At 39.2% G+C, this 16,768-nt stretch overlaps 1 protein-coding gene across 1 annotated transcript in view; it reads right to left on the bottom strand.

Moving 5' to 3' along the window:
• Positions 1–966: 966 nt before the first annotated feature.
• Positions 967–16,768, bottom strand: part of ORC5 (origin recognition complex subunit 5) — a 70,685-nt gene continuing 54,883 nt past the window's right edge. Inside the window, exons 15-17 of the mRNA XM_058805244.1 lie at positions 12,793–12,905; positions 9,110–9,198; positions 967–1,654 (exon numbers count right to left, since the gene is read on the bottom strand). Of these exons, the coding sequence (XP_058661227.1) occupies positions 9,153–9,198; positions 12,793–12,905 (159 nt within the window). The 3' untranslated portion in view covers positions 967–1,654; positions 9,110–9,152. The remainder of the gene's footprint in view (positions 1,655–9,109; positions 9,199–12,792; positions 12,906–16,768) is intronic.

The raw sequence follows: 16,768 nt of genomic DNA, 5'->3' as shown, positions 1-16,768 counted from the left end.
GACAATGCTCTCAGGCACAGGGTGTGAATGTGCGGGGCTGTGCAGGAAGTTGGACTCAAGGATCCTGGTGGGCCCCTTCCAACTCAGCACAGTCTGCGATTCTACAAAGACACCAAGAGGAACATACTACATATGCTGCTACAGGCAGCTCCTGGCAGCACAGCCACTCCACCTACCTGCCTACAACAACACAGTCACCCCAGAGACACCAAGACCTCTGGCCACACTGCCCACCTTGGACATGGAGCTCCTGGAGGAGGAGAGAAGGCTGGTATGAAGCAGCCACCCAGCTCCAGCCCAGAAACACATGAATGGAGGTGAGCTTCCTCACAAGAACAAGGACTTTTCAAGCCTGAAAATGTTTCAAATAACATGTTGAGAGACTGCCAGTGCTCTTGTATCTGGCTGAGACAGAAGACACTACCAGTGCTCTCCAAGTCCCTTTTCAGTGGCACAGAAGTTTTCACTCCTGCGCTCCTGGCCAGGCCCAGAACCAGAACCAGGCCTGTAAGTGATGGATGTCCCTCTGCTGGCCCCAATTCTCAGTGGCACAGCCAGGTACCAACAGCTGCAGTGCTCCCCTTCAGGGAGAGTCTTTGTATGCAACCCCCCAGGAACTGCTCTGAACGTGGCAAGAAGAAAGGGATGACCCTGTGTACACACAGCAGTTTTATCCTCCAGACAGTTTTATCCCCTTCATTTTGTAATTCCTAAAGCACAATTTTCTCCTTTCAGCTCTTGAAAATTTTTTTTCAGTGCGGCAGCAAATGATCAAATTTATTTTTTGAAGAGTCACAAAAACACACAGCCCTGAAAATGTGAGGAAAAAAATGAAAAATACTTTTTCTGTAGTGTTTTGGCTCTGCCTGTAGGTTTAGCAAAGAGTGGATTGCAATTATAGTTTGAGCATCTATTCATTTTATTGCAGGAAAAACATCAACATGTGTGCTGTATTTTTGACTTCTAAACAGCAGAGTAAATGCATATCAAATTGAGATGTGATGTATAGTGTATGAAGGCATTTTGATCCATGCAGCAAAATGAAAAGTATGCAAATTATTAGCAGTTTATAAGGAATAAAGTTTTACTATACATAATTTTATGCGCTTGTACAGAGAATCCATAATCCCACTAAGGAACAGTAAGTCTACCTATAATAAATGAGGGGTGGTTTAGAATAAGAAAACTTTTTAGATTTGAGCCAAAAAATACCTAAAATATGGAGATTAAAAGTAACATAGGAATATACCAAATAGCCAAACAAAATTATCACATTTGTTCTTAATGACTGCAGTATTCAGCAGTCTTCATTTTCCCAAGAAATACTTTGCTTTAAACTCTGTATTTTCTTTTGCCATGTTTCTCACTTAAAAGCCTGTATGAGCTTTTGTAGCATTGCCAGGCTTATTTTTTGTTTATATACAGGTTCTTACCATGGAGATATGTCCCTGACATGAAGGCATCCAGTATAGGAAACTACATGCAATGCCTTATTCTTCTAGTTTAATTAATGCTCTGACAACTTGGCAATAAGGCCACAGTGAAGAAAAGGTCTCTGTAGGGAACCTCAGGTTTTGAGCAATAGGAAAGCTGTCAAAATTTTACTATATATCTATAGTAACATGTCGAACATCCAAAGATTTCTGGAAGGCATCTGTAGAAAAGAATTCAAAAGAAAAAAGGTTAGCATAAATGATGTTTCTTAACCTGCTAAAAATAAATAATGACTTTCTCAGCAGTCAGAGCTGGAACTGGGTAAGCAGCCCATGCTGACTTACTTGTTTCAAGCAAAAAGAAATTCCAGTTTTTAATGAGCAAGGACTGTTTGACACAAACAGGAAAAAGGATTAGCCCAATCCCTGTTGAGACTGGTTCTCTTCTGTGATTTCAACAAGCTGAATGACTAGTAGATCTGTTCCACAGTGATCCATGTAACCATTCTAGACCTTTGTGTCCAAACATGTCTTCCCAGGTGCCCCAAACTTTGCATCCTTTTCAGCTGAAAAGCCCAACAGCAGCAGCTTGGCACAAAGGCAGCAAAAGGTGTCCTCTTTCTCTCTCTCCCTCTCCTCTGAACGGTTCAGTAGTTTGAGGAGCATCAAATATGACACCTCCTAAAAGAATCCAACTGCTCTAAAGGCAGCCCATAGTCACAGACCTTGGATCATCAGAAACCTGTGGTGATCCATGTCTGAGAGTATAATTTGATATTCATGATCTTACTGTGCTCTTACACCATCCTCACCTCCCCAGGAAGGGAAATTGAGAAGGAAACAGCAGCACCACCTGAACTCCTCCACTATCTCTATCTCTTCAGCTGTGAACATGCAAAGCAGTGCTGTCTCTCCTGATGGATGAGCTATTCTTTAGCTACCGATGGAAAACAGCTGCCCTGGTCACACATCTAATTGCCTTCAACACCAAAATTCATGAAGCTGTACCATCTGAGGAAAATATAAACCAGACGCATATTTATGTAGCATTCTGAAATCAGGACTTCTGACTCCTGTAGTATGAGGGCTAGCCCATACAGAGCAGTTTGAATTTTCAGTCTAATCCCCTGCTTCCCCATATTTTAGGAATGAGATTATTTATTTCTGCAAATACATCCCAAATGGATCAGAGGGATCAGCTTCAGTCTCTTCAGTGGATGGTGAACAGAGGCATTGCTGAGGATAAATTGCTTTGCAGAAAGTAACTGTGACTATTTGCACAACCATCGTATTTGCTTTTCCTATAATCAACCAAAGAGACCCCTCCCACACTCCTGACATTAGATAAGATTTTTGTAAAGGGTTCTAAGCCATTGAAAAGCAACCCACTCAGGATACATGAACACATCTCATTACTGATAGCTCCAGACATGTTCTATTGTGCTTGAAGTGAAGAGCAGCACTGGAGAAGTTACTTAAGGTTCCTGCACGTGCCCAAGCCCCAGGCTCAGTCAAGTGAAAGAGCCTGTGCTGACAGAGAAGAAGCTCCCCTCCCTGGGAGGCAGGAGCTACAGGTTTGTTTACATCACTGGAGAAATCGTGTACTTGTCTTTGGCTGTTCTTCTCATTTTCTCTGAAATCCCCAAATCTCAACATGGCACTGTTCTCAGAAAGTTTGAGCATAACGCCCAGTTATTTGCTGTTTCCTAATGATTTGCATCCTTAAGAAATAATCAAAACCAGCATAAAAATGTAAATGTGAGGAAATGGGATGGGTATTCATTCAGCCATGCAGCTGGAATTCAGGAACTGCTGTAATTGCACACGAGTAACATAATTTGCCTCCCTTGTAGATGTTTTTACTTATTCCGATCACGTCTTTCTTTTTCAGGGATGTTGCTGAAGTTCCTATACCCTGCAAGACAAAACAACCACTCTCTGCTGTTGCCATCCCAAGCCTGAGATGCTGAGTTGCTCTAGGATGGCAACACCAGGGCTGGCATCCAGGGTGGCACAGAGCAGGGCACTCACTTCCCCACACAAACTGCCCAGGTGGGAACTCTCAGTGTGCTGGATGCAGTGGCAGAGAAAGAAAAAAACACAGCTGGGACTGTACTGATGGAAACGGGGTAGAGGGAGAAACAGCACCATCATAAATACAGTTAAAAAAAGGGAAATTATGCAAACAGTGAGAATATAATCAAGGCTTTTGCCAACAGAGTGGTAAACAACTTTGCTCTCCCATCACCATCTCTCAGGTACACTCTTCTTTTGCTGGATTTTGTAGAAACATGCTCCCTCATCTGGCAAGGCTGTTTTAATGAGAGGTTACTTATGCCACTCCTGGCTATTCTCTCTTCACAACTATTCTCTGACTTGGGATTTAGGAGGTGCCTATGTGAAAACCCTCATTACCTATGTGAGCACAAGAAGTGCTCAGCTGCTGAAGTACCAATGAATAGGCTCCAGGAAAGCCTGCTAGCAAAGCTCAATTTCCCAGCCCTCCCATCCCTCTTTTATGCCTCTGAACTCAACTATTTGAAGAAGGTACATGAAATAATATGCAGCACATATTTCCCTGAACAAAAATTGAATACAGAAAAGAAACTATTTGCATATTAGAAATCCTGTTATGTAGAAAAATCTATGTGCCAGGAAAATGGAACATATGTGCTGAATGAATTTAGGCAAAGCTGCACCTTTGCTGTGCTGCTTAAGAAAAATCACATTTAATCCATCAGTCTGAGCCTGACATAGGCTTTTCATCAGTATTTAATCAAAATTGAACAAATATGAAACATGAACACCAGTACAGCATTAATGGTTCAACATAGTGCACCAGGTTTTGGAAAAGGACCTTGCTGAAGCCAAATCCAAATCCTCTCCAAATACCCAAACAGGTCCTGGCAGGACAGAAGGCCGTATGTGGCAACAGGTTAGTTGAACAATGCACACCTGTACCACAGGGTGACAGACAGCTCACAGCAGCATCCCCTGTGGGATGTCAAGCCCAGGAGCTCGCTGTGCTTCTGGTGCAGATCTCTGTAAGAACCATTCCAAAACCACAGAATTGCAGTGGGAGGGTACAGGAAGAAACAGAGAGGAATACGGAAGTCTGGTAGAGTTCTGCATACTTCAAAACATCAAAGCTGTCAAAAAGGCAAGTTCATCCACAACTTTATCTCAGAGGAAAGCCCAGCCTGTTTCTGTCCTGGAGTTGCCCAGCTGCCTACCCAAACAGGAGGGTATTTTCTTTTAGTACTTTGCTGCCTGTTGGTAGTAACTCCTTTGGAAGAGCTGTATAGCAAATCCTTTTTGGCAACAGCAACACACCAGTGGAAATGATTTCTTAGCAAATGTAGTCTGAACTAAATGAAAGAAGAGTTAGGGATATTTCTCCTGCTTTGGAAAAATGGGGTATTGGTCACTTGCAGAGGAGAAGGGGCTCTAAGTACTAAGTACAACACACTTCAACACTTCAAATATTAAGTCTACTGGTGGTACTTTGGACATCATGTTCCCACTCCAAGACTCCCTGCTTACAGTCGGACATTCACTTGTTCAACAGCACGGAAACACCTCCATCCACAGACTGCTTGACTGCCCAGTGTTGGTCCTACTTTCATATCATCCTTCTGAGCTCCTTGATATCAGACATCTGGGTGGATACTTGGTTATTCAAATACATGGCAGATATACTGCTCATGTCCAATAACAAGCAGTATGGTATTTTTCTGGTTTTTGTTTTGCATCTGCCATTGAGCTGTGGCTTTTTAAAGACATAAGTTTTCATGAAAACATGAATACGGTCATTATAAGGATTATACTTCTGCAGTTTCAACTCTGCTGGCATACACAAACAGTTCCTGTATTGTTTTCAGATTTTTTCTTTAAATGTTTTTAATAAACATGCACAAAAATAAAAAATCAAAAAGTTACCCTTATCTGAGTATTGTACAGTTCATTTGAATCAGCCTGTTCACAGCAAAAGATCTCAAATGAGGCTGAGATAAAAAACACACGGTTTTGCTATTAATCTCCCATTCAATTTTCTAGTGGAGCCATTCCAGTATCTACAAACACATAAAAATTTTGTATTGTCTATGATTAGACTTGCTAATCAAGCTGTATCTTTATCCCAATGCATATTTACCAGCAATGATGAAGCTCTTTTGTAAGTTATGCCATTCTGTCATTGAGAAAAGAGGAGAAGTTATTCACCTCTGGTAGGATTTACTTCTGGATGGAGTACATCTTCTGTTCCTCAACTTTCTGGACTGAGCAGAACACACAGTACACCAACCTCCAGGCAGCCCTCGAGAACCTGCCATTTCTTACTCTTCCCTGCCATCTCTGCCAGTACAAGTGCAGAGGGAATACCTAATCCTGAGATACTTAACTGGGTACATGGTGCCCAGAGGTCACAGACATGTAATATCTCTAATATTCCTGCTGGAAATCCTGTCCTTCACACTATTCTCCTGGCATGGCTGGCTGTTCCAGTTATGAGAAGAAAACATAGTGCCTGATGGGCCTTGTCAAAATGGTATTTGGTGGATATTGGAAAAATTTCACCAATGGCAAGAATGAATATGGTTTTACATGGTGTATAGAAGCATCAGAACTCAGAAGGTACTGAAATAAACAAGGTACTTCTTTATCTCACCCCAAAAGGGTCAATAGCTACAGGAATTGTTACAGTAGAAACAGCAGGTTCTGGGATAACCCAAGTAAGCCAAATCACTGTCCAAAGAAAATGAATCAACTCATTACATGTTGATGCAGCCTTGCAAGCCTTCTTAACAAATAAAATCTCCATGTTATGTGCATGAAAATGCAGCTGTTGATGAAGCCAGAGCTATTCAAGGGTACTAATCTCTCCACAACTGATGACAGCTGCATTTCTTTTTCCATTACTTTATCCTTGTAAGAACAAGTCCCATCTCCTGTTAATATTTGGATCAGCCATTGGAGAAAAGCACTGTAAGTCTGTAATTTTTTTTCAGTATTCTAATGCTTTGTGACTCAGGAATTACAAAAATAATTTGCTATTTTAAAATACATACTGCAGCACTAAGTTTAACTAATCAGAAAACCTTCAGTACCTATCTTGCTCTACATTGTTTGCACAGTTCTCAATCAAAACCACCTGTAGAAGAGGTGAAATCCTGGCCCAGAGGAGGCTAAAAGAGGCCTCATGCATGAAAATGGGGTCTCAGAACAGAATATTGCAAAGGTATCTAGTAAGAAACTCAGCAGTTATTTATAAACTCATTGACATGGCTATATAGAAATATTTCTAGTTTGTCAGAATAAATCCTACTATTCATCATCAGCCTAGTTATAGCCTACATCAATCATTTGCACTTCAGTCACCTTGTTCATTCTCATACTCCGCTGATTCAGCTTTAAATTTTATTTCACTGATAGGAGTCTTTCACAAAGGTCAAAGAAGTGCCTTCAAAGTAAGGAAAGTGGTTCTGTCTAATGAATCCTCAGTTACTACTCCTGCTCTAGTTAACCTCATTTCAGTCAAATTAACTACATTCCACAAAAATTAGTATCCTTATCCTTTGGATTTACACTGGAAATAATCACCAATACCCATAAGACTAATATATAGAAGAAATTAGACTGAAAAAATATCAGCAGCACCAAGTTTTCTCACTGCTTAATTTCTAAGACCTTTATTTTAGGTCTAATTTGTGCTTCAAATTTGGAGCTGAAGAGTTTTGAGGGTCTGGTCTATTTAGTGGGAATGACTGGGATTACTGAAAATGAAATTTTGTGACTCAAGTTTTGTAGCACTTAACAAATCAGTATCTGTCCCATCATGTTTTATATATGAAATTCTAATCCAGATCATAAACTACAAATCCCTATGATGTATTGCTACTGTTTTACATGGACTAGCTGGCAAATGAGTACCTCAAAACTTCTTTCCACTACAAACTGCAGCCCTAGGCAGTCATACAGGAGATCCACAAGAGCTGAGCTCAGCCCAGCACCAGCTCTAAGATAGAAAGGCACTGTAGAGCCCAAAGTTCACATTATGGACATTTTTATAAACAAAACCAAAAGCAGGCAGTAAACATTTTTGAAACAGGCTATGCATTCCTATCCAAGCACTTCAGTAAGTGTGACAAATGTTGCCACCTCATGGACAGGTGCAGGGCTGGATCCAGCTCAGCGGTAGGAAGGGAAACAGATCACGGAGATGAGTCACTGCTGCCCTTTCACACTCCCCTGAGGGAGGAAGCCAGAGCTTGGCCAGAATGATGCTTTTGTCACTTGGGTCTCAATCCAGAAGCATGGCTATGCATCCACAATTGGGGAAAAAAAGGAAACAACAAAAAAAGAAAACAAAAACTAAGAAAGAAAGAAGAAAAAAAGAAACAATAACGACTACATATATGTTCAGAGTATTTGACCATTTCTAATACAGGAGCAAGGGGGGAAGACTGATGACTTTTCCCTGAAAAAAGCCCATAATGTTCAAATTAGAACCTGGCATGGTCATGTCAAACTGTCAAATGTGAGCACTCAACTTTGTGAGTTTTACTCGCTCAAAGTAAAACATCAGAGTAACAGGCTGTGGGATCTGGAATTTTCAAGAGGACTACTGAAATCTTCAGATTCATGAAGACAACTGGACCTCCAATTGGACTAGGGGATTTTCATACTCCATAAATTGTGTACCTTCTACGAGTAAGCTGCAATTGTAGTGTATTCCATCATGTATTGTAACAAAATTTTAGCTATTCACTATTCCACCACTTTTGGGGAAATGCTGCAGAAAGACTCTGTCACCTGTTGAATTTCTCCCTTCCTGATGAAAAGGCAGCTGTGCCATCCTCCTCTACAGGACAGAGGCTGTTACAAAAGCCATTATGTGGTGTGTATGTTAAAAGTAGGTTCATTCCACATGGCACTATAATTAACACTTCCTGTAACTGGATGAGCATGAAAGGACTATAGAATTTTGAAGCAAAAATAAAACATTTCAAGTTTGACATAGGGATAGAAGTTTAAAAATTAATTATTTTTTTAAAACAGAGCTTCATAAAAATACATTCATTGTCAGCATTTATGAATGGTCTGAAAAAGACAATATGGTGACTAACTGGGAGTTTCCTACCATCGTGATCTCCATATGACAGAGTAACAGTCTGCCTACATACTGCTGAAGAGAAAGAAGAATTTGTACCAGCTTGATTTTTAAATATGTTCTTATGTTTATTATACTTTGCTACTCCACTCTCCTAAAATGGTGGCCTCAGGAAAAGCTGCTTTGGCAGGCAATTGCAAAGATTCCTGTGGAGAGGAAGTGAAAAGACTGGGCATACAAACAACGGCTGCTGCCATGTTCAAAGCACTGGGGAGAGTTCATAGAGCAAAATGCAGTCCTAAGTAAATGGGTTTCAGGCAATTTCAGTGTTAAGATAACATCATTAAGACTAGAACAGATTGTGCTCAAACCCTGCTGTTTATAATTAACACATTGCTTCCAAATACTCCAGGGTCCCTGGTAAATAGTCCTCTGCTCAGATCCACCCAGACCAATCAGAGTATTTTCATCAGGTTCCATGCTGGGCCAGCACCTGTTTGGACAAATCCAAAAGAGCCAAAATACTCTTCTTTTTGGCCAGCTAAGTAGAGAGATGAACACGGCTTGCCTTAGTCATTGTCACAGTGTCCATATGGCTGTGAAGCTTGTTTTCACAAGAAATCGTACAAGTACTTTATTATGTCGAAGTTCACGGTCCTATAAACAAAAACACAGTATATTAGAGCAATCATCTTAACAGTGCTAAGACTTTAACCTGTTTGGAGACAGCACATGCAGGACATTCTGCACAATCAAAATCAAGCAATTCCCCAAAAGAAATGTAGGCGAAGATTAATGAATTTTTAATTTCTCTCATTATTTACAATACCCCTCTTCTGATTATTTCAACTTTGTAAAATTCTAGAAAAGAAATATAGCAACTTCCTAGTAAAGAAAGGAAGACTCTTATTTCAATAATGAAACGATAAAAACATAACAATATTAATAAAATTATATTTTCATATGGCAAACTTGATGTTCTAGTTGGTGATGCAAAGCAACAACCTTTTATGCTATTGAATGTTTTGTTCATCTCCTAAACCACCTGTTTTAGCATGTTTCATCTGTACTCATTTGGAGCCTGTGTTCTTTCAGTCTTGACAGTAGTTGACCCATGTACACAGCTAAATTTGAAAAATCCAAGAATGCCAATCAATGGGATAGAAGATTTTAATGTACACTTTTGTACTTTAATGGCAGGCAAAATGAAACAGCAGTAGAATAAAACATATAATTATTTTTTTTGTCTCTAAACTCATTATTCTATACAATCTAACACTCAGACTTTAGGGTTTACTGTTTGAATAAATAATGCAAATTACTGCATAAAATGACAAGTATAAAATTAAAAGGGTTTTTTAAAAAAAGTATTCAATGATGCAAAAATAGCTGCTAACAATACTAAGTGAGATTAGCTAGCTGAATTCTTATTTGTTGGATTACAATCATTTAATAGTCTCTGTTCATGCATCAGCCTGTAACCCACTTTTCAAAAAGTTTTTATAAGACATCATTTTGGACAGAGAAAAAGTTTAGAAATCTCCAAGATACGTAACAGGAAATACTCTGTTGGAGTCAGTGACAAATTTAAAGGCATTAACTATCACTGTTAGACTTACACGACATTGTGTCACTCAAAAACAAGTGCTTTAATTACAAGGCTTTCCACAGAAACAAGATCATACACACCAACAAATGCTGACCTTATCAACTAAATGAAACAGAATTGTCCTGTCATAACAACTGGGTTTATTACAGATTCTCTGAAAAGATCCATTATTTCAATAAACACTACGAGAGCCCTACTTCAGCTGCAGAAAATTTATGAACTTAGGTTTGAAATTCTTAAAAGAGAAATGATTTCTAACAAAGAAACATCTAACTTTGCCTTCAGCTAAATGTTTAACTACTATGTGGTAAAGCACAGAGATGTTTCCACAAAGACTGAGTATATGCCACAGAATAAGCCAGATGTGAGGTTCCATGGTAAAAAAGAGACTGTGCACTTCAGCAGTTACCATGTTCAAAGCCACCAGGAAGAGACACAAGTGTTTTACTCTTTTCCAAAAACAGGTGGGTTTTTTTGGTTTTTTGTTTGTTTTTTTTTCTTTAGTGCAAACTTCACTTTTGCTTAAAAAACACAGAAAATGAAATGACAATTGGAACAGCTTGAATGGAGGTGGGGAGGGAGCATCCTTTTCTGTCCCATTCTTCGCACACCTCAGCCTTCCATTAGGAAATATGCTGAAGTAAAAAGGCTGAGATGGTAACTAAAATCTGAAGGTTTTAGTGACTAATAAATTTATTTTAGTACTATTGCAATAACGGAGAAAGAAGAATCAGAAGATGGGCTGTATGGGCTGTTTACTTGATATGTATTTTGGCTGAGATTTCAAAGTAGTTCCTTCTCTGTGACAAATACAATCAAAACTATTGCACAGATAGAAAATGAAATTTCTTAAAGCACAGAAGATCAGGCCTTCATCCTATAGCTAGAAGCCCCACCCAGGGAAGAGAGAAGCTCATTTCTAATGAGTTCATGAAACCTTGTCTTTTTACAGATCATCCTCTTAAAGATTTAATAAATACTGTGGTCTGAAAAGTGTATTGTAATGAAAATTGTAACAAAGGAAAAAACAAGATTTAAAAAAAGGGAGAAACAGGAGAAAATCAGAACACGCCAACTTTAAAATCTATCTGTCTGTCTATCTATCTATCTATCTATCTATCTATCTATCTATCTATCTATCTGTCTGTCTGTCTATCTATCCATCCATCCATCCATCCATCCATCCATCCATCCATCCATCCATCCATCCATCCATCTTAAATAGCCCTATCTAGGCAGCAAATAAAGACCTGCAAGCTACTTTTGGAGAAAAAAAGAACTGCCTTCTTTCTCATAACATGTAGGAAAAGTCAGTTTATATACATACATATAAACACATACACATATATCAGACCTAAAGGAAAGCAAGCTAAAACACTACCATGCACTGAGGTTTGAAGTGAGTGTCTCTGACAAACACTTTTTCCAGTAAGGATGAGCTGCATGGCACAAGTTTTGGTTTTCTGGCTGCCTATACCTTACAGCAACCTTAACATAATCATTGAAACTTCTGAGGATGTCAAAGTGGCAAGGAAAGGGCTGTTAAAGTATCTCAATTCAAGGATAAATCCCAATGTATAACTGAACACACAGTGATCCATGTTGCTGAGCAGATGGTCTGCTGTGCTTGGTTCCAGGGGGAGCTTTTTCAGGGCACCACTCACCAAGTGGCTTTACTGCTGGGAATAGCAAACTGACATAGCAAAGCTCTGGAGGTCCTGGCACTGTGGTCCAGTCAGACCTGAGCCAGACAAAGTTCCATTCTGCAGCCTGTCCAACTGAAAACTGAAATAAGTGTATGTGTTGCATTTACTGACAAGGCTACTGGGCATTTAATAGCTCAGGAGAGTAACATGTGCACTGAGGTTATGGAATACACCCAACACCTCAGGTTCCTCCTTAGTTTCACATTACAGAGAAAAGTTGGCTGTGAGAACATTTCTCCCTTTTGACACATGTGATTTCTGGGCTCTGTTCTGATTATAGACTGTTTATCCAAGCCTTGCTAATAAGGTGGCAGCAACAGATAAAATAGGAGACATAGGCCTGATTGCTGCCTTTGTATTGCATGTATTTCTGTCTGCAAATTATTGCAATCTCTCCTGATGGATCTCAAACTGTTCTCAGACTTCACAACTGAAGGCTCTGGATAAACAAAGATGATGATGTACTTACATCCACTAACTGAATTAGCTTATATCAATAACAGATCACACAAGATAGTCTATGTGCAAGAAATTCTATAACCTATGTAGTTTTTATATCATATGCACAACACTGTTAAGAACCAAACATTATTTCAGATTCAAATACCATAATGTGCTTTTTGGTAATGAAATGGACTGACATTTCAGAGCAGTATTTTCACATGAAGTCCCTGACCTTTACTAAGCACAAAGACAGTATGTTACTGTAACACATAGTGCCACTGTAACATAAATCATTTTCAAAACAGGAATGGACTATACTTACCTTGGGTACAACATTTCTCATAAATAACATGACTTATTCAGTCATTCTTAGAAAACATCCTGAGGTTTTCTATTCTGGTCTGCAAAGAGCTATAAACTGAGCAAATACCTGGTTTGAAGTCCCTTTCAAGTCAGCACATGCAACAGTAAATGAACTCTTAGCAGGCTCACCGGGCAATAGCTCTGATGAAGTCCAGAGACACAGTGCACTTGTATCGTGGTCCATCGAGCTGGTCATTCTGGCCAACCATGGATAACAGCTGCAGGGTCACAAGAGAGGTGATCTATGGACAAGAGACACAAGTAAAGTTAGTAATTTTTGTTAACATGAACAGCAGTGGCCAATTTATTGTTGTATTTGTTTTTGGGTTTTTTTCCATTTGGCATAATTCCCGTTTTTCTCTGGAAAGTCACTTTCACTTGCTCATTGTTCACTTCCACATAGCTCTGCAGCTAGAAAACCCAGGAATCTACATACACCTTGCCATTACATTTCAGCACCAGCAGTGATAGACAAAGGCTAAACCCTCCATCCTTCATATCAAAAGTTATCCTGGAGTTTTGAACAGAGGAACAGGAATAATAGGTATGAGCTGAGCATTTTCCAAATCTCTGCCTGACAATCAGGAAGGACTAGGATTTTTTTTGCTTTATCCCTGAAGACCTCCCTTTGAACTTTTCCACTCAATGTTGGATATTCCTGTGCCAGATCATATCACATTTTGAACAGATGGATGTTTCACTCTACTCTAGATAAAAAGGAATTTGAAGGTTGGAAAGAAAAGGCTGGAAGATTGTATGTTAAAAAGAGCAGGGCCTGAGTTGAGAAAAATTTGCCTACAAACACACATACAGTGTCTTGACAGAGCCACTGATTATTTTACCAAAATAGCAATGTACTAGTATACTTTTTCACTTTGCTCCTCCAGTGATGGCTGTGGCACCACTAAAGTGAAGTGATGGGGTGTCACCACTGGAAACAGCCATCCCATTCTGACTCAGTTAGGAAGAGACACTGTAGTGATTCCATTGTCTCCCCATCTCCTCCCAGATATCAGGGAAAGAAAGAAGTAAAAGCAGAAAAGAAAATTTTTCCTTGGCCTTTGCAATAGATACCACAGACAATTCAGGGTGATGAAGTTATATTCTATGACAAAATGTTACCTTGGCTACAGTTTTCATTTTTAAAAACCCAGCCAACCATGACCTACTTCTGAGTAATGATAATAGGACAGTAAGGAATTTCTCGAGAATAATGTATTTCAGGAAAGAAAGTGTCAGTTCAAATGTTCAAGGAAGCACAATGCTATAAAAAGCATCAGCAAGTTGTAACAATAAAAAAAATACTCCCAACTCAGTAATAACCCCACTCTTTTGCTGGAAGTACACTTGGTTTTCAAATTTGTGACAGTGCTTGTAGGAGGCAGGAATAATATATTAGAAAAAAATGATACCTACCTATAGAGAAGAGAAAAAAATATGGTATCCAAGAATGAAGTAAATTTTAACAGCCTGCACTTAACTTTCTTTCATATGGTACAAGACAACAATAGTTTGGATGCCAAAATTCTGAAAAGTCTTTGGAGTTTGTTTAAGGAATGCTGGTCTATGCATAGTCACAAAGACAAATTCCATTTACTTAATTCAGATATAAAAATTACATGGTTTATCAAATTTTAGCATTGACAAAATTAAAGAAAATTGAATTCAGTATATGGCAAATAGCTCAGATTCTAGAGCATTAATTCCTTTGCACATATCACTGGCTTGGGATAAACCTCAAACTTGTTAGGTTTTATATTCTTAAAATACTCCTGAGAGTACATTTTTCTCCATTCTCCATTCAACAAAATCCATATTCATTTTGGAGGAATCTGCTGTAACAATTGCACCCACAGGCATCAATACTGGCAAATCACTTCTGCACGGCACCTGCAGCTGGTCTCACATTCAGAAATCACCGGTGAAGGAATAGCAGGAGGGTCCCTTGAAGGTCCTTATGACCAGAGAAAAAGTCTGCACTGTCTGGAGATCCATCTCAGTTTTATGTGGGATGTAAAAGTGACCTTGCTGCTGCATTACAAATGCTCCAGCAATACTTCAACAAATTCTGCATTTTCTTTTCTAACTAGCACCAAATGCTCTGTGAGTATCACGAGGTCAGCAATGTAAAACTCCTTACTGAAGGCTGACTCAAGAAATCTGAACTAACATCAGCCTGGACACTAAGTTTCATTAATGTTTTGACTTAAGAAATTAACTCAAAGACTCAATATACAATATTACAAGATAAATAAGGAGTAGCTTTACTCTTTATGATCAGAGTAAAGAACTTATTCAGGAAACTGCAACTTTTACTTATTTCTTTCACAACACTTAATAAATGTCATCACAAGGAAGCAAGTGCAGGAACAGCAAGTCCCTACTCTGAGACCACTTAAAAAGACAGCTGTAGAGAACACTGATATTACCGCGCCGGAGTGGGCGCAGCTGGTGAGAGAGACGGTGAATCTTGTTTCTTGAATCAGAAGGCTTGATTTATTAAGATATTATATATAATACATTATTACTATACTAATAGAATATAGAGAGGTTTTGCAGAGCAGCTAGGCTAGGCTAGGAAGAGATAGAAAAGAAATCCACAACAAAGCTGTGGCCAAGGACTCAGTCCCCTGGCTTGCACTGGTGATTGGCCCTTAATTATAAACATAAAACATGAACCAATCACCAATCAAAATAGGTGCCCCTGTTGCATTCCCCAGCAGCTGATAATAATTGTTTACCTTGTCTTCGGAGGCCTCTGGCCTCCCGAAGACACAGAAATCCAAAAGAAAGGATTTCTGTGGAGAAATGTCTGCGACATCCTGCCATTTTCAACTCATGCAGGCAAGAAACAAATTTTATCTCCAAAGAGGCTCAATAGAGGCAAAGGGAAAGAACATCTATCTAGGGGGGGTGAGTAGGGACCAGCTATCCTACAGACAGCCAAATGTTAGGAGCTAAAATACCTAATTTGTTAGACTTTAGATTAGAATTCAACATGCAGTAGTTACAGATGCCTGGGCTGTGCATGGAGAAAGGCAGAGATCTCCTAAGGACAAGTCCAAAAGCCTGCCTGCTGAGGGGACAGCAGCCTGGAGCTTTGCTTGCACAGCTTTTTCAGGGGATTCAGGGAGAATCAAAACCAGCAATGGAGCTCAAAAAGCAATGACTTCTAATTTTTTCTTGCTTTATACAATATAGCAGGAGTGTTCTGTAGCTGTCAGCCACAGAAATGGACAAGACACCTATTTTGTGCAATAAATTAATAGAAAAGACTGGATTGTGGTAGAAGTGGAATTATTAAGTTTCTCTAATATTCTGTGCTGACCAAATAAATAAAAGATGACTGTCCTCACCAAACAGTTCAGAAGTCTTTCGGGACACAGAAGGTACAAATCCCTTCTGACACAAGAGGCTTGAGCACCTCTACTGAATGTCTGACAAATAACTGGGGTGGGAGCAAAGGAAGGAAGAAGAAAAAGCAAAAGCCATGTATGGTATTAAAACTTCACCAGACCTCTCTTGCAGTCTGCTTCTGAAGCTGAACTATTTTGCATAAAATTGCAATCTCTCTGGGCCTACCCAGGGCATGCACCTGGTAAAGCAGGATACAGTGGAATGAACTGGGTTTAAGACAGTGTATTTGTAGCATGATTTTAAAATTCACCAATATTCATGTCTTGTCAGCACTTTAGTTCCAGGTATCACCTGTAACTTAAGCACTGAAAAACAATTACTACTTCAAAAGTTCAGGTACTACAAAACTTTGGAGGCAATATGTTCTTAAATTAAGACACATCAAAAGTTTGAAACACAGATGGGAAAAATATGAATGCAATGCCAAACTAATTGCACTTAGCCAAAAATACACCACTGCTTTTGAAATATTTTTAAAGGGTTTTTTTTAAATATCATGGGTACAGTGGCTCCATTTCATTATCACAAAAGCTTGAGAAGAAACATCTGGCAAGAACAGACTAGCAACAAGCCAGAAAAACTGTGTGGGTGATATAAGAAAGAATATTTATTGAGAATCTTCAGAACAAAAGAAATTATAGTTGGAAGAAAAATTCTAGAGTTATTTGTAAAATTGCTTAAATTGGTG

This window comes from Ammospiza caudacuta, chromosome 5 (assembly GCF_027887145.1).
Source record: "Ammospiza caudacuta isolate bAmmCau1 chromosome 5, bAmmCau1.pri, whole genome shotgun sequence".
Lineage (NCBI taxonomy): Eukaryota > Metazoa > Chordata > Aves > Passeriformes > Passerellidae > Ammospiza > Ammospiza caudacuta.
Note: the sequence above shows the minus strand (reverse complement) of the source record. Positions and strands in the feature narration are given on the sequence as shown.